The 24,505-nt window shown below is 35.2% G+C and overlaps 1 protein-coding gene across 1 annotated transcript in view; it reads left to right on the top strand.

Annotated features, from left to right (window-relative positions):
- CLVS2 (clavesin 2) overlaps positions 1-22,298 on the top strand; it is a 75,763-nt gene extending 53,465 nt beyond the window's left edge. The window contains exons 3-5 of the mRNA XM_002714800.6: positions 5,274-5,384; positions 10,527-10,747; positions 15,427-22,298. Coding sequence (XP_002714846.1) covers positions 5,274-5,384; positions 10,527-10,747; positions 15,427-15,514 — 420 coding nt within the window. The 3' untranslated portion in view covers positions 15,515-22,298. The remainder of the gene's footprint in view (positions 1-5,273; positions 5,385-10,526; positions 10,748-15,426) is intronic.
- Positions 22,299-24,505: the final 2,207 nt, after the last annotated feature.

Here is a 24,505-nt window from a genome sequence, read left to right as displayed (position 1 = left end):
TAGGGGCAAACAGATGCCCATTAAACCACAATGTAAAATTAACTCCAGGGTCATGTCCACATTTGTGAAGTGGGGCTGATAGTTAATGCGTAGTCCTGTGTCTAGGAGGAGTCCTTAATAATTAGCAGATGTTACTAACCATGAGCAATTCTATTAAATGTTGTCCCCATTTTTCAGATAAGGAAGCTTGAGTCAGAGGAGATAAATAGTTTAACTAAATAGCACATATTAGAATCTGTTCCATTCAGTGAGCATGCTAGCTTTGCTATGGGACATACACACACACACATTTTCTTCAAAAAACAAGCTATATAAAGATGAGCTAATACAGTCTTGCTGAGAGTTCAGTCTACAAGACAGAAATCTATATGGATAGTTCAAAGGAAAGTGGATTTAATGACAAGAGTTAGTGCCTAAAAACTTATTGGAAGAGCCGGGGCAATGGAAGTTAGGGGAAGTTTTCTCCTGGACTCTTGATTTCAAGGTCACAGCCCTGCAGGTGGGATTCAGAGATCAAGAAATTAATATGTCCTCTTCACTGCTACTGTTTAAGAGGCCTCCAGCTCCTAAGTGGAACCTAGAAAGTGGAAGTTGGAGCCTACGCACTGCTGTAAGCTATCTTCCCTGTAAGAGCTCTCATATCAGCTGTCACTGTAGCAGGATGGTGACTGACTGCTGCCTTCCTTTGGTCCTTTAAATATGGCTCAAGCACATCTAATTGAAAGAAATTTTCTATTCAACAATTCAGCTGCAAGATTAGTATTTTTGACTTTCCATCTCCTGACCTATAGAGTGAGTAAGATATGAATGGACAGGTATTCCAGCGCAAGCACCAGTAGACCATACAAAACATACAATCTCTGCACTCAAAGAACATTGGAGGCTGACAAACAAAAGAACAGTTTCAGGGTCATGAAGCAAGTGCAGTGATGGGTTTAGGCATTATGCTGGTGGTGGCAGACAGTGTGCTTTTATGGTTTAACACTAGGGTAAGAAGTGAGAGAAGGGGTCGAAAAAGAGCTTTGTGGAGGTGAGGTAGCTTAAGCTAAAACTTAGGAGATTTGTAAGAGTGTATCACACAAAATGGAGAGAATGACATGCCAGGCATGTGGAAGAGAACAAAGGCCACAATCTATACAACAACATCATTACTACAGGCATAAAGGTAATTCAGGGAAGTGACATATAATGGAGTTGGTGAGTTCTGGATTTTACTGGGATCACCTTGTCACCATGTAGAAGGTTGATATGAATCTCCACAAAATAAGGGTATAAATACTTCAAGAATAGGGACAGAATGAGAAATGAGGATGATCACGGTGAAGAAAAAGATGGAATCACAGATAGTGTCCTTGTTTTGGATGTGATGGTTGAGGGGTGACATTAGGTCAGATTTTTAAGCTGGAACTACTTGACTGTAAATTCAGAGTTCTCCTTGCTGTTTCACTCTGCCTCAACTATGTTGGTACTGCCCATGTCATTGTATTTCTGATGATATGTCCAATAAAGCTCATGAGATCATGTGAAATATATACATGTTGATTTTTCAGCAGAGGAGAATTCTGGACTATTTGTGATTCTCAAAGTTTAAGAACCATTGAGCTAAGACTAGCTAAAGGGCTTTAATAACTGGTGTTAATACAGTATTGTTCTAGATTTCAAATGCCTGTTCATGGGTATAGCTTAAATTCGTGTTAAGTGGTTTTGCTTCAGGCAGTACAGTAAGTCAAAACTTCTCATTACATCAGATAGCAAGATGTTAGATACATCACAACAAAATATTTCCAGATGCACAGCTCAATTCTCAGGAGCAAGTGCCTCTGGGTCAAGTGTACAAAAAAACACTGTAGAGTAAGTGAAGCCTGGGAGGCTCTAGAGGTAAGCATCAGGTATAAATCCAAGAGCTTCATTACTTCATATTTATCTGGGGTATGGGTTGCTCAGAGTAAACACTAAGGGTGCACATGGAGGGCAAGTAGGGAACTGCGTTCTTCCAGGTGTCATGCTTATAAGGAAAGGTTCAAAGTGAAAATCATGCTGCCCAGCAAACCATGGAGGCAGCCTTTCTGCCACACCTGTAGCCAGATCGAAGAATAATAGCAATGATTATGTCATTGATACTGATGATGATAATAGATTTTTTGGCAATGTAGGGCTATGGCTCATAAGGTTCTGAGATTTGAATATGTAGTACAATCAGAAAACTTTGAGACAAGAAATTAAATTAAAGTGATACCAGGTAGATAGCATTGGTACTATTGCATCATTACCTAGTAGGAACTACCACAAATCTTGTTGAGTAAAAGGCATCCTCAAGCCAACCCCTACAGAATTTCTAGTGATTAATATGAAGGGCCTTCCAAAATCTATTGATAGAAAATGTAATTAAAAGATTTATTTTACAAAAAATCTCTTAATGTCTTTTATTTTTGCATTTTGTCCTGTTATGACTGATTATAAGCAGACTGTAGACTTAAAATATGGCAGTCTTGAGGAAAGTTTGACGAAGTATAATATGCAAGGTAAGATGCCTACATGTCATATGAAAAGGGCCTTTGCTTGATTCCTGGCCTTGGCTCCTGACTCCAGCTTTCTGCTACCCACATGAGAGGTCTGGATTGTGTTCTCAATATCAGCCCTCTGTGGGAGAATTTACTGAGTGAACCAATGGATGGCATCTCTGTCAGCCTCTAAAATTTTAAAAATAATAAAATATGACACTCTTAAAAATGCTGGAATTTTTAAGATCAACTTATTCTTTCTCTTTCTCTCTTTTTACTTTTATTTAATAAATATAAATTTATAAAGTACAACTTTTGGATTATAGTGGTTTTTCCCCCATAACCTCCCTCCTACCCGCAACCATCCTATCTCCCACTCCGTCTCCCATCCCATTCTTTATCAAATAGAGAGTATATATTGGATAAATGTTTTGGTAGAAATATTTACATTTGTAGTAAATTGTATGTAAATTAAAAGGTTTTATTAAATTTCAATGTAGTTGTTTTAAAATATAAATTCTGAGGGCTTCAAGATGGCAGAATAGGGAAGGAGCTCGCTGATGGTCTGGGAAAAGATAGAAGTGGAGATACTGTAGTCTCAGGGAAGAGTTAGGGAAAAAACTGCAGAGGAAACTCTTCCGGAATTAGTAAGACATGGTGGACCTATGTGGAGGGCAAGGGCGCCCATGGCTTGGGACCCCAGCTGCCGAGTCTATGCACCAACGCTGCAAAGGGAGGTGAGGTGAAACTGCAGTAGCCTGAGACATTGGCAAAAAAGCCACAGGAAGAACCTAGAGGGAACGAGGCTGGAAGCCCTGTGGGGGAAAGTACACCAGCCTAACTAGAGGAGAGGAAAAAAAAAAATAAAAGGGACCAGTACGGACATGATTCTCTCTCACCACTCACCTTACAAAGGTGAGCAAGACAATAGAACAAACGCCATTTTGGACAAACATAACAGCTGTGCTAGCTCAGGGCTGCACCTGCCCTCAGCCGAGCAGAAAAACCTGACTCTGGTGGGGAGAAATAACAGGAGATTAAGACCTAGTGAATGTGTGGAGCTTATGAACCAGGACTTTGGTTGTGTGGGAGAACTCATGGTGTGGCTGAGACATGAGTAGTCTCGGTGGGAGATGCCACAAATTCAGGCAGCTTTGGCTGTGTGGTGAGAGACATTGCAGGGGACTCTGAGCTTACACTGAGGACTGAACAGATTCTTTGTGTGGTCCTTGGGGCACAGCGGATGAATATTATACCCACAGGGGCTAGCACTCAGGCACTGATTGCCATCGAGAAGAGCTTAGCTGAGCAGAATTACTTCCCTTCTGAATAAAAACAAAGAGGGGGAGAGAGAGAGAGAGAGAGAGAGAGAGAGAGAGAGAGAGATTGATTTACCACACCAAACCCAGGTGTGTCACATTCGGTACACCCTTAACCCTGAAGAACTGAATAGAGCTCTCTGGCCACACCCACTGCAAGCCTCTAGAGATTCACCAAAAGCAGACAGTCCACTTAATCTAGAGTCATAGTGTAACAAGAAAAGCCACCACAGCGAGAAAAAAAAAAGAAGAAGAAACTAAAGAACATCTCCACAATGCCATGCAACAAAGGCAGAAACCGAGGAAACAAGAACAAGGAAGACATGACGCTCCCAAATGAACATGACACTCCAATACAAGATTATGAAGATGATGAGATAGAAGAAATGCAAGATACGGATTTCAAAAAAATTTGTGATAAGAACATTTAGAAGTTATCAAAAACAAATGCATGAGCTACAGAAATGAGTACAGAACAGGACAGAAAATCTCTCTTGTGAAAATGAAATCTTAAAGAGGAATCAAAATGAAATGAGGAATTTAGTAGAACATGAAATTGAGATATTTAAGAGAAATCAAAATGAAATGAAGAATTCAATAAAACAAATGAAAAACACAATTGAGAGGCTTAAAAACAGAATCAGTGAGATAGAAGAGAGAATATTGGACTTAGAAGACAGAGAGCAGGAAATTATACAGTCAAACCAAAGAAAAGAAAAGGAGATTAGAAATCTAAAAAATATTGTCATATATATTTCATATATCTTTCTTAATGATTTTCTTCATAGATGTCTCCTACAAAAACTTTTACAGTATCTCCAATACCCAGAATTGTTTGCATGGCTTCCCTATGCATCCTAAAGTAAATTAACACTCTTAATATTGACAAATGTGTGTTCAAAGTATTCTCAAATGGACATCAAAATCTCTTGTAGTTTTCTGAACTCCAGACTTTGCTGAGTCATGAAAATGAACCTGTGATACCTTTCCTTCTGGATTTACTCTCACATTTACAGATATTTTAGATAACATTTTATTTATTTATTTTTAATACTAAGATCACTTTTTTCATTTTTTCTTTATTTATGTGAACATATTTCATATTACATTAAATATTACTTACAGATTTAACAGCATAATGATACTTCCCACCTTACCCTCTCTCCTGCCCACACTCCCACCCTCCACCCACCTTCCTTTTTTATTCTTTCCTTTAATTTTTAAAATGGCATTCTTGTGGTTTATTTTATAATCATGAAATTAACTACTAGGTAAAAAATTGAACAAATAGTAAGAAGCAAAAACACTTCTCTTGTATGAAAGTTTATATTTAATGTGGTAAGGTTATTTCTTCTTAACTACACAGATCAAATGTGTATACTCTATCATCTTACCTAAACCTTGTAGTATATTAAAGCATGCTTTGATTTCTTTTGTCTCCATGTAACTCTAGGATAGCTTTCCAGCTCGATTTGGAGGAATTCATTTTGTCAATCAGCCATGGTATATCCATGCCCTGTACACTGTGATCCGGCCTTTCTTAAAGGAGAAGACTCGGAAAAGGGTATTGCTTCTTGTTTTTAATCCATTTTAAAATATCTAATTTAATTTCATAATGACTATGATGATTTAGCATAATTTGAAAAGAATGATATTCTGTACAAATTTTAGTATTTCTTTAACTTACAAACTACTTGGATTTCTCAATATTCAATTTAATCTAACATTGATGATAAGTCAAGTACATAAAATAAAATATTCATTGTTCTAAGATTAAAAATTATCTAAGTATTTAGCACTGAATGTATTTATTATCATTATTAAAATATTAATTTTAAAAGTAAATTTTAATGTACATTATTTCATTTAATCCTTGCAACAGCTCTCAAAAGTAAATTTAGTAAGAATTATCTCCTGTTTCAGAGCTGAGGAATTTAAGCCCTAGGATGCATAAGTAACTTGCTTATTCATGGATACACACAGCTGTTAAAGTTGTAGAACTAATACACAAATCAGAATCTTCCGGCTCCACATTTAGAGCCATTTTTACATCCTTTTGCTGTGTCCAATTTCCAAATGACTGGTTCCACAGTAAAATGTATTCACTTTAAAATCTATGTGCAAGATAATTTTTACTGCTTCTCAATGACTGAAAAGGCATATTGGGCATTTCAGTGTTGTAGAGGCCTCATTATGAGTGTGAAAGTATAGTAATTATGTGATTGTATTAGTGAGCAGAGGATTTACTGTATATAATTTCTTGACAACATTGCAGTAGTTTAGGAGGAATAATTTATGTTAACAATTGTTTCTACTACTAAGAATCACATTGTTTGTATTTTAGTATTCAGAATGTGTATTGAAGTGCCTTGCAAATGCACTTTCAAGCTCTGTTTTTTAAAGGAGTGATCAGGTGATCCAAAACACCTGCTGGGGTTTTTAGTACAAATTATACTAGCAAGTGCTTATGTAGTATTCACTCTATGCCACATGCTGTTCACAGTGCTTTACATATGTTAACTCATTTAATCTTTACAACAAGGCTTGAGGGTAAGTATTGTTATTTTTCTCACTTTATACACTGTAAAATGAGCACAGAAGGTTAAGCAATTTCCTCTGAATCACAGTAGGTAGTAGAGTGGGATTTGTAGAATTATGGGAAAAGGAATTCCAAGCAGAAGGAATAGCAAAGGCCAAGACTTTTAGTTAGACCAGGCCCACTATATTTGACAAACAGCAGGAGCCAGAAAAACATGTAACAGAATGAACTATGGGTAGGCTGGAAGGAGATGGGATAGGAAGAACAATGATGTTCTAGATCACATATGGCCTTGTACACCATTTGAAGTTCTGGGCATCAGCCAGAGAGAAATGAGACACATTTGAAAAGGTTTGAATACAGATGACTTATTCTAACATGATTTTGTCATGTTTCTGCTGTGTTGCAAAACAATCGAATCTAGAAAACAAGAAAATCACTAGAGTCAGGGGCTTTCTGAATCAATGTGCAGTTTTGACAGTGCCTAGAATAATGTTTGCAAACATTATTTCAGATGGAAAAGAGGTATCTGAACTTCATCATTTTAATGAAAAATACATGATTTGGAAATTTTTATATGTAAACAATTACAGATTAAAATATATTTGATTTCTACTGTATAATCCATGTACAATACAAAGCTATCATATTTCCTTAATGGTATTCCAAGTGATTCAGCATCACACTGTTACTCAACACTATATGCTTCTGATGAAATAAGTATATGCTCTATAAAACTGGCAAAAGAAAACCTAAGAAGCAGTTTTGTATCAACCTGCATAAACTTGTATATGCAAGAAGTATCTGGGTCTTCCTTTTCCATAATTAATTCTAAACTTGAACTTCCAGCAAGACTGGTTTAGGAATATCAATCCTGGATGTGATAGAGGGCCCTTTCCTTAGAATCTCATCTCTGGTATCTTTCCATGCAGAGACAAATTTCTCATCTGTATGGACCCATTTGACACCATCATGTTCAACCCAATATTCATTACTTAAATTAATATCCCTTTCTGCTATCAAGTTTTCTATGGAAAGTGGGACTCTTTGCTGAATCTGGAACCCAAGGGCTAGACTTAAACACTGCTTCCCAAGAGCTGACAGGAAGTAGTTTTCCCTACTAATTAAGGCGGATATGTCTTCCTTTTCGTCAACATAGTGGATTCTTTCTTCTGCTGGTTCTCAAAACTATTTCATCCCCTTCCTTTCCATTCCAGATCACCGAGTATAATTTAATTAATTTTAAAAAAAGGAAAAATTTAAAAAATGCAAGTGTTATTCAGGTCAATTCTTAGAATTTAAGGTACTCAGAAGCAAAGAGGTCCACAAAGACATTTTATTTATTTATTTGCGAGGCAGAATCACAGAGAAAGACAGGGAGATACAGAAAGATCTTCCACCTGAATGTTAACTCCTCAAATTGCCACAATGGCTGGGCTGAGTTGATCTGAAGGTAGGAGACAGGAGCCTCTTCTGGGTTTCCCAGTAGGTGCAGGAACTCAAGCACTTGGCTATCTTCCATTGCTTTCCCAGGCCATAAGCAGAGAACTGGATAAGAAGAGGAGCAGCCGGGCACAAACTGGCATCCATATGGAATGCTGGTGCCATAGATGGAAGCTTAACCTACTATGCCACAGTGCTTCCCAAAAACTTCTTAGGTAAAATGGATGAAGGGAAGAAATAGGGGGAAAACAGTAAAACCTCAGTAAATAATGTAATCACACAGAATGGATTAAAGCAAAGAAGAATCCAAGAGCAAAACTTTAACAGGTGAGCAATTGAAATGAATCTTTATTGTCCAGCCCCCAGAGGTGCTGACCTCCTGAGAGTTCAAGACAAATATGGAGAATTGAGCATTGATTTTAGCTGTGAGAAAGATGTGGGAAAGAGCTGTATTTGTTGTAGCAGACAGGACTCTTTGGAATGAATTTAGGGAAAATGAGAAGATAGTCTTTGCACAATGAACATAGACAACTCCTTTGGTGAATATTGTAATAAAGGGAAGTAAGATAAAGGGTAATACTGCAGGTAAAAGGAGGGACAAGATAGGTTTTGTGTTTCTGAGTAGGGAGCAGTGGAGTCAGCATGTTTTATTTCCCTGATGTTAATAATCCTGCAGAAAGAGAAAGTGTGATGATGTGAGAGGGACAAGAGAGAACGGATAAGAGATTTAAAAGTATGGGAGGGAGGGTGGATTCTAAATGCATGGGTGGAGGGTTGGCCTTTGTGAGGCTTCCCCTTCCATTGTAATAGCACTGAAGGCAAAGCACATAGACACAGATGCTGGTGGGTGGATCTCATCTGGTTGCCCTATTTTCTCAGTGAAACTGTAGGCAAGGCCAAGGCTGAAAGTGATGCTGAGGGAGGAGTGGCAGTTTTAGAGAGGAAGTAGAGTTCTAGGATTACATATACTGTTCTAAGGATTTATTTACATATTTATTGAATATTTTGAAGGAGATTTCTTACATAGGAAAAAAAAAAACATCTTATAGGCATGTGCTGTGGCACAGTGGGTTAAGCTTCAGCCCACCATGCTGGCGTCACACACATAAGGGAGCAAGTTGGAGTCCCTGCTGCTGCATTTCCAATCAGCTCCCTGTTAATGCACCTGCAAGAGCAGCAGAAGATGGCCCATGTACTTGGGCCCCTGCATCAATGTAGGATACCTGGGTGACACTCTTGGCTCTTGGCTTCAGCCTGGCCTCGCCCCAGCCATTGCAGCCATTTGTGGACTGAACCAGCAGATGGAAGATCTCTCTATATATATTTCTCTCTATCTCTCTCCCTCTGTCTGTAATTCTGCCTTTAAAATAAGTAAAATAAAAATAAAATAAAGGGTGTATGTATGTAGTAAAATAAGGTTTTCAGTGGCCAGAGCTTAACTTTCCCAGGAAAATTATTTTGTTTTCTTGAGTGTGTGTATGTGTGTGTGTGTGTGTTTGTGTGTGTGTTTTTCTGGGCATGAAAACTAGCTGCTGTGGTCTCAAACAGGAGTGGGAAGAAGTGAAGTTACGCTGTGAACAAACAGCCTCTTCCACCACTGGAGGCCCTGCATCATGGATCCCAGGCAGCCATTTGCTCTTCCTCTTTAGGCCAGTGACTTGCTGTTGTCTACTTTTATTCTTCCATAATTTGTTGAAAATATTTGCTAATTGATGACCCTATCCCTCTAATTTTATTTGCTGTTGTAGTCTTTGTTTTCCTATGCTGATATATTTACTTCAGCAGACTCTAAAGATGTGAAAAGCATATATTAATGTCCACTTTGAATCTGAAATTATTTTTAAATTATTTACAATCCTTAAGTATTACATGAGTTTATCTAAGACGATAATGATGCTTTATCTAAGAATGCTGCTCTGCAGTTTCGAGATTCAAATGGTGGAAGAGAAAAGAGGCATCAGTTTATAGGAAAGCAAATTTTGAGTATCTAGCATGAATAATATTTCACTTTAATAAAAGGTCCATATAGAAAATAATATTAATAATTAATGTATACATTCAACCTTATATTTTCATTACATTATTCCATTTTCTAATTGGATAATCAATATGGGAACCCCTAGTGGAGAAGATGCTGGCAACTTGCAAAGTATATGTCCATTGAGACATGAACTTCACTCAGCCTCTGACTATGATGATGCTGATCCACTTCTTTGATCTATATCACCCACTTTTCATTATAAAGCAATAATTTAGTGGTTACAGTATTCTTGTTTTTATTGATGATAAAGAAAAAGCCATGCTGTTGATCTGTAATTGACGAGTCCCTTATGAGAAGGGTCTGTTTTAACAACATTCATTATGCAAATTGTTTTGTTGGCACAACGAATGCCAGGATAATGTATGGATCAGCATGCACATCTTATTCTGCTCATGTCTCAACTGTGAACCAGGAAACCAAACTTGCAGTTTCATCTCTTTAACTTAGTAACTATCTGAGCTTCCAGAAAATACTTAAAATCCTTGAGCCTCAGTATTTTTTTTTTTTAAATATCAGTATGATAGTCCTAGTCTTGCTTGTTTCCTGAGTGGATGAAGTACTTAGATCTTTTAGGATACAAAGATGACTCCTGTATGTGCTGTTTCTGTCCCTTCTGTCCCTAGGTTTTGGATAGTATTTACTTTCCTCTTTGTCTTTCCCTCCCATTCATCTTGCATTTATAGATATTTTTGCATGGGAACAATCTGAACAGTCTACACCAACTAATTCATCCTGAGATCCTGCCCTCTGAGTTTGGAGGAATGCTGCCCCCTTATGATATGGGAACATGGGCAAGAACACTGCTAGACCATGAGTATGATGATGACAGTGAATACAATGTGGACTCCTACAGTGTGCCTGTGAAAGAAGTAGAAAAGGAACTCTCCCCCAAGGCCATGAAGAGGTATGCTGATTGGGTAATGGGTTGGAACTGTGTGTGGGGAGAACACCAAGTTTAACTCTAAGATTTTCTGTATATATTTTTGGGTGATATTTTAAAGCCTTCCATACCTCTGTGATTATGTATCTGGTAATTTTCAAAGATAGTAATTTTTTTGTAGGAACAACATTTAAAATCTGCTCTCAAAAGTTTTTAGACATACAGCATGTTGTTATTAATACAGTTACAAGGCTGTAAAGGAGATCTCTGGAATTCATTCCTCTTAACTGAAACTTGGTGAACTTTGACCAGGGTCTTGTTTTTCCTTACTCTATACCCAATCCAATACCATCATATTCTTTACTTCATTTTTTAACATTTTTTTTGGTTCCACATATAAGATTGTATGAGTACAATATTTACTCATTACATAATACCTTGTAAATATGCACAATAATTGTCAGTTTAAAACTGACCAAGTCATTCAAGGCAACCTAAATTTAGTGTTGTTCCAAATTAACAGACAGTCTATCAGAGCTGTTAAAAATCACAAAACCCAGTGATTTTCAAATTGCATACCGAAGAGGCTGACATTTGGAGCCATAGTGAAGACACCATTTAGGATACCCTCATATCATATTAGAGTTCTCAATTCAAGTCCAGATTCCACTTCCAATACCAGATACCTGATATTGTGCACCCTAGGATTCAGCAAGTGATGGTTCAGGCGCTTGAGGCCCTGCCACTAACATGGGAGACATGGATTCAGTGCCTGTCTACTGAAATGGACTGACCTAGCCCTGGGAAGTGTGGGCCTTTGGAAGTAAAAAAGGAGATGGAAGGTTCTATGTATCTTTCTCTATCCACTTCTATCTCTATGCTTTTCATGTAAAGTGGAAATTAAAAAATAAATATAATTCTAGGCTGAGGAAGCAAGGATTTCTATGGAGTGCCTCCAGAGAAGAAGGGAGAATGGGGAGAACAGCCATTTTTATTATGTGTAATCCTGCTTTTGATCTAAGTTAACAAGACTTGTAAGAAGATGACTTTGGTTTCCTACATAAATTTTAGGAAGGAGTTGCATTTTCATGTGAAGAGATAGGAAGTTTTCAAGGTTGTGAATGTTTTAGATTTGGAGAGTTATTTGTCATTTTCAGCACCTTGGACAGTGTTTGGTGTTTAACAGTTGCTATGAACAATACTAATATTATTATAGTGAAGCGAACCTCTGGTTTTATTGAAAAAATTTAAACATTTGTTGTCAATACACACTTACCCCTATTCTAGTGACATATATATATATATATATATATATATATATATATATTTACTCATTTGCTTTGCATCAAAGCAGTTTCTAAGGTGATACTATCTCCATTATATTTATGAGGAGACCAAGACACAGGAAAGTTGACTAAAATAGTTTGTGTAACTAAAGGATAGCAATGCTAATATTGGTTCACAGGCAATAGTGTCCAATGATCTGCTTCCTTGACCACTTTCATTACCTATGTGACAGAATCTGTGCTGTATTTGTGTATGCATATTTACATAATATCCTCACCTTGTCTACATGATGTAGGTGTTTTATAAATAAAAGAAAAAAGCCTCAAGTCTAAAAACCTTTCCATGAAAACAGAGCTAACAAATTGCTTTCATAGAAACTGGAATCAATATTCATGTCTGTCCCAAATCTAGACTCTTAAACATGATATTACAGATGTATAATAACTGAATGAATGGACACCAAAAGTTAAGATATTGATTTTCAAGAAGTAGGGGGCCAGGGCTACTGTGCAAGGTGCAAAACCACTGTCTGAGATGCTGGCAACCATTTGGGTAAAGTTTTTGTCCTGGCTGCTCCACTTCCACTCCAGCTACCTGCTGATGGCCTGAGAAGAGCAGCAGAAAATGACCCAAGTGTTTGGGCCCTGAAACCTATGAGGGAGATACAGATGAAGCTCCTGGATTCAACCTGATCCAGCAATGGCCATTGCAGCCTTCTGGGGAGTGAACCAGTGGATGAGAGATTCTCTCTCTCTCTCTCTCTCATACTTCAAAATAAATATATCTTTTTAAAAAATACAGAAAAATTATTCATTACAAGGACTGCTGAAGCTATGTAGACAGATGAATGTGATGTATTACTGATAGACAATTCTTTCTATTAAACTGGGATAACCCAATTCATTTATAATTAAGTTATACTGTTACACAAGTAATCTTAAATGTCATTTAAGAGAATAAAGGGGAAAAGTTTGGTCTAAGATACAGTATGCTTGCAGCAACCAAATACCAAAAAAATCTTAATCACAAAGTGCTTCTGCCAGTTTTTTTCCTGCTTTTTGAGGAATTGTTTAACATTAGCATTTATCATCTAACAATGTAATACATGATAAAACCAAGCTAATAATTTGATCAAGCTGAACAGTGTCATGTAGTTTTGTTAAAATTTTCATATCCTCTAATATATTCTATAGACAAAAAATGAGAGAAAGAGAGAGAAAGAGAGAAGGGGCTCTATGATGTATGTTTTAATAGAATATTTGGCTGATACTTAAATTCTGTATCCTGTGCTGTCTGAAGAGTTTTGTTGTATACATTTTGGATATAATCAGAATATATCTTAACATTTATAGAATTGATTTAATTTTATGAGAATTTTTCAGGTATTTTATAAGAATTTCTTTCTCCATTATTCTCATTGCTTTTCATTTTGAAATCTGTTTTATTATACTATCCATTTTAAATTTTTATTAATATAAAGAGATCAGATTTGATGTATTTCATGGATATAATTCTAAGAAAATAACCATTCTTTCATTATGAAAATAATTTATTGTACAGGAATTATGACAATGAGATCTTATTGTGCAGCAGAGTGTATGGGTCTTACTTAAAGACTGCTTTAAAGACCTAAATACTAAGCATTTTTTTGCAATTGTACACTTTGTTAAAATATATTCTATTCAAGTTTATTTTCCCAAAATAATTAGACATCATTGAATTAAAAAGATACAAAATCCCTCCTCTTTCCCTGTTCCTCCTCTTTGTAGTCTTTCTTCTCTCCTTCTTTCTTTTTTCTCTCTTACAAATACCCAACAAAACTTTTGTCAGTCTCCTTTCTGAGATTTTCTAATGCCCATTAAATACTGAGACAAAATACAAAAAATTATATAAGATACCAAACCTCTTCTCTTTTTGATGCTGTCATTACTATTTCCATTCCGTCTTTTGAAATGAATTTAAGTTTATTTAAATGAAGGAGTCAGTTTATCCGTTAATCCTGTAATTATCTTTCTTTGATAATTAGTTCCGTTGCTGTTCTTTTTCATTAGTGTGTTCAGTTGTATTTTAGCTTATAGTCATTCTCTTCAAAAGTTAATGAGGTCTGCAAAGAGGCACACTGCCACAGCAAAAGCCAAATGGCTGGAATGCAGCAGCAGCAGAAGAATTCGTTATCCAAGAGAATTTTGAAAGGGCAGCTGCTTCTTTAATGCTGCAGCTATTAGGATGGCAGCCTCTTGCACAATAGTATCTTGTTTCATCGATTTTTCTCCTTCTCACTTTCATGTTTTCTTTTATTAAATTATTAATGTAAAGAGAACAGATTTCATGCATTTTGTGGGTATAGTTCTGGGAAGATTATCATACTTCCTTCCCTTCCTCCTCCCTCAATACTCCTCCTTCCTTCTTTTCTTTGATTTTTGCAGACATATTTAAGTTCATTCTTATCCACACTTAATTCACCACCAACCATGATATTCAACAAGTAAAACGTAAGACCACAGTTCCACAGGAATACAAAGAAGGACTAAAAATAACAATCATATCATATGATGTCCATTTCATGCTTACTTTTTTGCATTCTCTGTTAACTGCCACATATCAGAAAAAACATTATATTTATCTTTTTGGGACTGGCTTATTTCACAAAGTCCCACATGCTATCAAAACTTGTGTAAAGAATTTTCAAATTATGTGCTTTTCAAATCTCAAAGTGTTGCTTCTTAAGCAAAAGAATTTTTTGGTCTTTAAAAACCCATAACTATTTCATAAAACTTGCAAGAATAAGATAGTTTTATTTAGATGTTTTGGTGGGCAGTTTAACTAAATCGCATTAAATTTTGCTTTTTAACTAGACATGATAATGAATGATAAAAATGAAAGTTAAAAATGCACATTCATGTTGAATTATTTTATAGATTCCTTGAAAGTAGGAATCAGGCTTTCCACAGTTTCTATTTAATTTACCGTAATCATTTCAAAGTAGTATTTTTTTCCATTTGAGATATTTTATTGAAAAAAATCTGTTCTAAATTATAAATTCTTTGTCACAAAGAAAAGAATCTTGCTCAATGCAAAAAAATTACACAAGAAACAAAACCTCTTCTTTTTTTGATGCTGTCATCACTATTTCCATTAATAAGCAAACTTAAGCCTATTACTGTGGGTTTAGAATCTTTTGCTGCTCACTCTTTATTTAAGGGTCAAAGGGGGATTGTTTTCTCACACTGATGCATACCACCACCATAACTGTTTTTCTCTAAATGTGCAACATACACAGTTCATGAATTCCTTGATGTAGGGAAGGATTATCCTCATCCATGGGAGAATTAATGACAAGGAAAAGACAGAGAAGAGAATGTCATGTGGCTGATTACTTGCTAATAACTCGCTGACATTGACTTAATCCTTTCTAGATCCCAGTCAGTGGTGGATCCTACAGTACTAAAACGCATGGATAAAACTGAGGAAGAAAACATGCAACCTTTGCTTTCTTTGGACTAATAACTTCTCTACATCTCTCCTGTGGATTAGAAGTGGAAGGTACTGGTTTTCAGCAACAGGGACAGCACTGTGGAGGAATTACCAGATGGAGACCTGTTTATTGATGTTAATATAGCTTAATATATGATAAAGCACCAGGCTTTTCCATTTGCCTGAACCATAGGTGACCTGGGCTGGAAAATAAAACAGAGAGTCAATAATTTATTCTGTAAGTGCCAAGTTCATTGTAAATATAATGTACTCTTCATGCCAAGTTTGTAAATTTTGGTAATAATTTAATGGAAAACGAATGACTCAAAAGTTGGTGCCAGTGATATTAACTTTAACAACAAGCAGAGAAGACACATAAACAAAAATTAATTAAATGTAGCCCTGTTTCCTATGAGCCATATTTCAGCTACCATAGTGACCATTTTATTGTTTTTCTCTAAAATTATCAATATAAAGACCAACTTTGAATGGACACAGGGGGCTGAATAATTCTTGGCAATTATTATGATTAATGTATCTCCTGTCTAGTGATTTTCATTTCAGAGAAATTGTATCCTGGGACTATCACTGGCCTTACATTTTGGAGCAAAGAATGGCAGATGAGCTGGTGAACTGAACATGTGAACTCTTCTATGTTGTTTGATTCTGGAGTTTTGCAAAAAAAAAAAAAAAAAAAAAAGAAAAAAGAAAATGTTTAGCCAATTATGTTGTGGAACTCTGCAACAGAGTGGATTCTTTTAAAACTACTGTCTTCACAATGTGCCCTTGTTTCGAGACCCTATGGTATCCCTATCTGATAAATTTAAGAACATTTTCCTCCCAACACTCTAATCAAGAGAGTGAGAACTCATATATGAATAATGTTTTGAAAGCTAGTTTTGAACATAGAATTTGCCACTCACAGATAAGGGGCTAATTTATAATTATTGTGCACTGGTTGAAAAAATATATATATATTCACACCCACAACGTATATATTTTTAATGAGCTCTAATCAATCCTTGATGTGATAAGCTTATAAAATAAATCACAAATATTCAATGGTATTAGAGATGTATGTTATAGATAATTAAATGAGATATGAACACTAGACAACCACTTCACCTTCTGAAGTTAATGAAAATGAGAAATAGTGAAATATACTCTCAGTGTATCTATTAATGGAATAATCCATTTAATTTATAATGCAGTCTTGAAAATGTGCCACTTTAGTGGCATATATTTTTCCTTTAAAGAGTCAAGAGATTTCAACATAATGTAGATGTCAAGTGACAAGTAAAATGATTTTTTCTCATACTTTAATTATCATAATGATTCTGTGTGTACACATTTCTGTTCAGAAAATATTGAAAGAATGTATTGCATTGAGGAGATATATGAGGAGGTGAAATTAAAGCATCTGAGGGCATCTAAGACAGTTTATACTAATTTAAATCTATATTTAGAATTCATTTATTATTTAAATTTTTATTTCATAAGAATTCTATAGTTGTAGCTACTTCTGAAAATCTTATTTTAAATTTCAAATTCCAAAGTGTAAAAGAATGATTTTTATCATCATTTCAATGTGATGAATTTTAAGATTGAGAATTTATCATTAAAATATTCTTTTGAAAGAGAAAAGTATCTCTAAGAACTCTTGGCAACCAACAGAAGTAAAGGCCTCCACACACTTTGTAGCCAAAAACTCCAAATACTCTAGTTATAATTCTACTGTCAAAACCTTAAAAACAAGGTCAGTATACCAATCTCCAGTCCAGCAATAGACTAGTGAAATAAAAATACATAAATTAACATGAGTGAAAGATACCATAATAACAATGTCAACCTTGAGTTAAATTCATAATTATGACTACCAGGTACTCTATTCCACCTGTGACTATCACAGAGATTGGGGTGAACTGGGGATAAGAATTCACAGCAATTCTCAATCTTTCTGAGATCCCTAGTTATTAACCTCATTTTTTTGCCCACCTGACACACATTTTATAGCTTTGGGCTTTATATGCTATATAAACAAGTGTTAGCTTGTATGATCTATTGGAATGAAGTAAAAGTAAATGTAATTACAGAAGGGCAGTCAGTTGTTCATTCTCATGAGTTTCTTTTGATGTTCACCATTTGTTGCCAGGTTTCAGAATTCTACCAGCTTCAAATGTCAACCAACATACCCAACTTCTTTCCCAAATCCTGAAGTTAGTATTATATATGACTAGAAAGTCGTATTTTATCTGTGTATCTATCTAATTATAAATACCATTCATACTCTTTGCCTAACCTACATTTGGAAATTGCACTGGAATTGCTACACGGCTGTTCTTCAAGTGAGCAATTGAGAGTTGGCTAGGTTGTACGAAATATTTCAAAATGAGTGAACACATTACAACAGTGATGCCTTTTGAAAATGCTCTATCTAGCTCAGACTGTGAATAAACTCATTTTCCAGTAATGTTTGTGAAGCTGCTTAGTCAAGGGATATTTGTTCAACTTCATAAATTTTGCCCTCAGCACCAGTTAACTAGCAGTGTTTGGAAATTTTTCCCTCATGTGATTTTCTGTGTCACATTGCTATGTCTGTTATTATGTAATCAAGTAAATAAGTACCCTATAATGTTTTGTTTTAATTGCAATAGTATGTTCTCTCTCACTTGCCCTCTCTCTCTCTCTCTTCCAAAGTATTTGCTCTGATGAGTTTGTCTCTCTACTTGGAGAACAATGATTTGCTTTTTAATCATCTTGTTACTTGAGATTTTTGTACTTTACAGAATTACCACAATTGATTTGGTGTAGGCCAATAGTCCATTTACTTCTGTCGCTCTGCCTGCTTCACCTTCTATTTCTGATCTCTTTTCTTTCTTCCTGTTGTTTCAGGGGCAGCTGCTTCCAAAGCTGGTTTAAAAATAAATAGCTCTTCTTATCACATTGTCAGTGATATTTACACACATTTTTGACTGCTATTTAAAAAGGAAGAGACTATCAAGAAAATATACTCTAAGAAATATGAAGTGCCTCTTTAGAAATGGAGTAAGGCAATGATGCTGGCATATGGAGTTTATTTATACTGTTCTCCGAAAAATAAATACATTAATCTGTATTGTAAGGGTGAAATATAATTTGAAGAAAGATATTTGAGGCCTTGCTTTGAGTATTCTCATAAAGTGTTAAATTTCTATTGTTTAAGTTCAGTACAGTAACTTAATACCTGTTAATAATAAACCTGGCACTGTGCTAAAACAATATACAAGTATTAGAGTTTTGCAAGCAAGTTTTGAAATGGATATGTATGATTTATTTCAACAGGCAGAGATATTCCTTAAAGCTTTTCATGTAAAATGCTTGCTTATTTCATAGTCCTAAAAATTCATTTATTCATAAGCAGGAAAACCAAGCAACTAGGCTTTCATTAATATTGTTAACTAGGTCACTTATAGTAAACATTTGAAGTTCCTGTAATATTCCTGAGGAAATAGAAGTCCCTCTGTTGTATTGAGAAAGTTGAAAGTTATTATAGATGTCTGGACACATGATTATGACTTTTCACAAAAAGAAGAGTTATGGCAGCATGTCTTCCAGCTCAGGTATCCCTTGCTTCTACAAACAACCTATACATTTATGGATATGCCTGTCGACCTGAAAAGAAGTTATGAAAACCTGTGGAGAATCTGCGTACTTTTCTGTTGTTTTATTTAAAGATTTATTGTGTCTGGTTGGTTCATAATATTGCTTGCTTCTATTTTTTGGTGTGTATTTATTAATTACTACTTTAAAACTTGCCATCATCTATAAGGACATTCAGAAAATTTTTAACACACAAAATAAGAATAATTCTGGCATGATATTTGAACTTTCAGAGATAGTATTTACATGTTTGACATGAAATAAATTCCTAGGCATATTTGATTTGATATCAGCTCTATAGATATATAGCCTAAAACATATTACTGTATTTTAACTTTGTGAGGCCATCAGATCATACAAAAATTAACAAATTATCTACAAACGTATGGAACATAGATTTGTTTTATCAAAATGCTGTTTCCTATATTTTATATTCTACAACTACTAGAAAAACTTTCAAAAGTTAGCTTTAAATGAAGAAGTAGACTTTTTAAGTTGCACATGGAAGAGGAATGACCAGTAAATAAAATAAGCTTTCCACATGTCTTCATAAAATTATTGGATTAAATTCAGACACTGGAATTATTTTAAAAAGTTGATTCAAATGACTCCTACCAAAATTACATCAGGTCAAATATCAAGTAAAAATATTCAGCCTAATTTGAAAAAAGAATGCTTAATAAATATACATTTGCATCATCTATGAGTTTCCCTCATTTACCCTATCTTTAGATGAAAATCACGTAGTGTGAAATAGAAAAACCTGATTGTCTTTAGCTGGAATCATGTATAATAAACCTGATGAATTTTTGGGGGCACAAATGGTCGTTACAGCTTTTGAGGTCAATGAGAATGGTTACTGCTGATTCTTTGTGTAACCATATGAGGAGGGGCCAAGTTTCCAGCAGTCACTGCAGAAGTATGCTGAGTGAGAATAAGCCCATGCCAACCACAAATGCAAGGAAGTCAGAGATATGGTCTTCAAAAATGGTGTGTTCCTTTCTGAAGGATCAAGGGGGAAATATTATCACTTATGAAAACATAAATATATGCATATATAATGTCAAGGGTGTCTAACATAAATATTAAACACTTAGCCAATGAAAAGAGTCCACAAGGAAGTGATGAGAAGGCTGAGTTGTGGGGTGTATCCATGAGCATGAACTCCTTCCTCTGAGCATCACTTCTTTCTCATAGAACAGTATGCTCTCTCCCCTTTAATTGATATTGTGCAAAGATAAGACACACATCACACACTTTCTTGCCTTGTAAGAAAAAATGCTATGTTTAAACATATATATTTGCACTCATATGATTGAACTATTTGCATGCTAACATACATTATTACCTAAAAATTTAAAAATATAAGGTTTTAGTGATAGAAATTTATGAAATGATGTTTGAATCTTGAATTCCTGGAGAAGCTTGGTAATATCCTTCCTTTTGCAATTGTGTAACTAACATTTTTGCTTGAATGTCTAACAACCATGTAAAATTTAACATTTTCCCAACCAAACTTGTCCATCCTCTCCCTGAACCCCACCTCCCATTAACCTCTTCACCTCACTAAATGTCAATTCCAAACATAACGTTTCTAAGGATGAAAACTTTGTTGTCATCTCCTTCTCTTTCTCTCAAAGTCACGTTCGGTCAGCTTGCCCACATCGTTGGCTGTCCATCAAAATGTACTCACGTTCTGACTACTTCCTTGGTATTAGACTTCAACATTTGTCATGTGGAATACTTTGAAAATCTTAAAATGAGTTTGCTTACTTCTTCCTTTAGCTTGTAGAGTCAATTTTCAACACATTAGCACGAATGCACCTCTAAAAATGTAACCCAAATCCTTTTGTTTTTCTCAAACCTTCTGAAAGAGTAAACGCCAAAATCAGACAATGTTGTTGAGGCTGCTTCATATGAAATTAGTAAGCAGCAGTAGAGCAGAATAGCATACTTTCTCATTGGGCTGGCGCTTTGGTCTGTACAGTGTGAAAATAGTTGTAAAATATTTTTAAAAGATTTTATTTATTTTATTTGAGAGAGTTACAGACAGTGAGATGGAGAGACAGAGAGAAAGGTCTTCCTTCTGTTGGTTCACTCTCCAAATGGCTGTAACAGCCGGAGCTGCAACAATCCAAAGCCAGGAGCCAGGAGCTTCTTCCAGGTCTCCCACATGGGTGCAGGGGCATAGGGACTTGGGCCATCTTCCACTGCTTTCCCAGGCCATAGCAGAGAGCTGGACTGGAAGTGGAGCAGCCGGGACTAGAACTGGCACCTATATGGGATGCTGGCACTGCAGGCGGAGGATTAACCCACTGTGCCACAGTGCTGGCCTCGCAAAATATTTTAAGCTTTGCTTCTAATATCCTCTCACCCAAGACCTTGCCTTTTTTTCCCTCTTACAAATCTCTCTCTAATTCTATGTTCACTTGCCAAGCTGCCATCCTTACTGTTCCAGGAACTTAATGAACTTGTCTAAGGGAATTGCACTCTTTCCTTCTTTCTCTCAGATATCTGTGTGGTTTATTCCTTTACTCAATTCCTTTACTCAATGCCACCTTCTTAATGAGGACTCTGTTTCCCTATTTAAAAGGAACGAGCTCTATGGTCCTTAATAGTTGCCTTTTATGTTCCACATTTTCTCCATTGAATTTATCATCTGATATACCATACAGCTTATTTATTTATTGTATTTTACATTTTCTCCTGACAGAATATGAACTCCATACACACAGGGATTTTTTTCTGTCCATTTACTGTCATAATAATAGTGCCTTGAACAATACCTGGAATTTAACAGCAAATCCCTAAAGATCCCATAAAGATCTTGATTTGGTTCAGCAAGTTATATAGTTATCAGTGAAATACATTTAAAGGAATTTTTTCAGCTTTCCTCTTAAAAGCATCATATTATTATTATTCTTCAAAGAGGACATTTTTGCTTTCTAGTGATGATAATATCATGAACCAAAAATTATATGTTCTTTGCCCAAATCTGGTTTCTCTCTCAGAGCTCAAGTATGGCATCAGTGTTTCAGTTTTGTCTTTGAAAATTACTCTTATTTCTCTCAGGTACACTTGACTCTTGAGGCTATGAGATATCTCAAATGAAAAGCCCTTTTGAGATCAAAACCATGGTGAATTATTCTTCATTAATTATCCTAGTTAGTTCCAATTTTAAAAAATTACAAGAGTTGACAGACCACAATCTCTGAAGTATTGGAAGCCAATTAAAAAAGAATATGTGTGTATAGTTACTTTTACTAGAAGTGGGGAAAAAAAAAAAGATGACGATTTGGAAAAGAAATTGTGTTCAGTTCTTCTGTGACACAATCATAAAATGAATGAGGAAATATTTTTGGTATTTCATGATTCTTTCCATGACCTCTGATTCTATATAACATCACCATTTAGCCTGTAAACCCTTTTAACAAGTCTTCCAACAGTTAGGCTTGATATTTGAGTTTTTAAAAAACCTGATAATTACAGTCCTGACACAATGATAGAATTGCTCCTACACATATAGTCTTAACAGGATTTTCAGAGTTCTCCTTTCTCCTCTTGAATTTCAGCTATCAATTTCAGAACCTGACAATTATATTTCCTGTTATCAAGCATACCAGATTTTTCTTTCTTTCTAGTTGGACTGAGTACTCCATAATTTCAGTAACCACATATATTCAGTACTACTTTTTGGTATGATGGGTTTCTGATTTTAACTTTTCATTCTTACCGAATATTTTCCTCAACTACATTATTGTGCCTTTCCCCATCTTATAATAATTCAATCCTCCAATCACCTACCAGACCTCCTATTACTAAGACACTGAAACTAAAGACTTGTCAGATGATACTGAAGAAGGAACCATAGCCTGAAAAATAAGGATATATATTTGGAAATGTTTTCAGAAGTCAATCGGTCTGATAGTGGCTTTGTGGTGAGTAAGGGCTCTGCTTCTTTTTTGTGTATTATGTTGAACTTGTTGATACAAACTATGTTTCTTGTCAGTTATACAAATGTATGGCAATCAGGGTCAAAACATACTTTGGAAAACCTTGTTTAAAGAGGAGAACAATGGCATTTGCTCAAGAAAATTCTTGTGTTTTTTATTAATTGATCTTTAACGTCTGTAATATCCCTATGCTAGTTTTAAAAATGTATTTATCATCATTTCCTAAATAAAGGGTTGAAATTTCAAGTTCAAGAATACACAGTGTATGGCAGATACTGTACTCCATGTTCTGTTCTACTGAATTTTGCTTCCTGTCATAATTAATTTTATGATTAGATCCTAAGAATATGTTATTTAGTAAATTTTATTACGTACATCTGTTTATGATGGATTTAGAAATTTTACAAAGCAAATCATTATTATATCCTTTAAACTATAATATTAATGTTTCATTTCCTTTTTAAAAAGGAACTGTCTTATGTCTGTTGATTTCTGATAATGAATGGAGTTCGGTTAAATATGATATCACTAAATGAAATTTTAGATTCAGAAATATGGGTTTGTATATTTGCACTTTAGGTTTAAATAATAAACTAAATTCCTATAAATTTAAGAAACATATCAAATAGCTATGGATAAGTTTATCATTAAAGCATATAGATATAAAATTGGTGCTAATATTTGGAATTATGTTTTAAAATGAACTTTTATCATATCTGGTTACTTTGCACTTGTTTACTTAATTAAATGTATTTAAAAAAGTGTTATAAACTCAAGTCACTATTAAGAATTTCCCCATTTTTAAGAGATACTGACACTCTTCTAACTCTATAATAGAAATGAAATAAATATACCAAAAAATGGTAGTTATAAAATGTTTCATGTAAAGCAACTGATTGAAATGGATGATGATTTCAGCTTATTACATTTTACACTTGAGTTTATTGAGCACTGTGTCCCAAGCACTATTCTAGGTACCAAGGGTTTAGAAACAAACAAAAAAGCCCTTCCCTTCTGAGATCCATATTCTAATCCAGAAGACACACTAAGCAAAATATATAAAATGCTATAAGTGTGATGAAGATGTACAAATTTCATGTTGCATTTCTGGCACTTTTCTCGTCTGTAAAATGAAGTCATAATTATGTAAGCAATAATAGCTAGATTTGTTTTATAATCTCTTGGAAACCTGGCTGCCTTCTTTCTAGGCAAAATCACAATATAGTCTCCCATAAGTCATGGTGTTTGGGGATGGCCCTTGCTGTTACATGGTCCTCGTTCCCCAGCTAGGAACTAGAAGTTGTTTCCAAGGTAGCAGATATTCAGGACAAATGCATCTCATAAAGAGTTTTTCAGATTCACCTAGATGTTCCAGCTCCTGAAAATTTTACTTCTCTTAAGGGAATTTTTTTACTACTCTAATTTCTTA

The sequence above is a fragment of the Oryctolagus cuniculus genome, chromosome 5, assembly GCF_051225735.1.
Source record: "Oryctolagus cuniculus isolate XC-2025 breed Fujian yellow rabbit chromosome 5, ASM5122573v1, whole genome shotgun sequence".
Classification (NCBI taxonomy): Eukaryota; Metazoa; Chordata; class Mammalia; order Lagomorpha; family Leporidae; genus Oryctolagus; species Oryctolagus cuniculus.
This window is presented reverse-complemented; position numbering and strand designations above follow the sequence as displayed.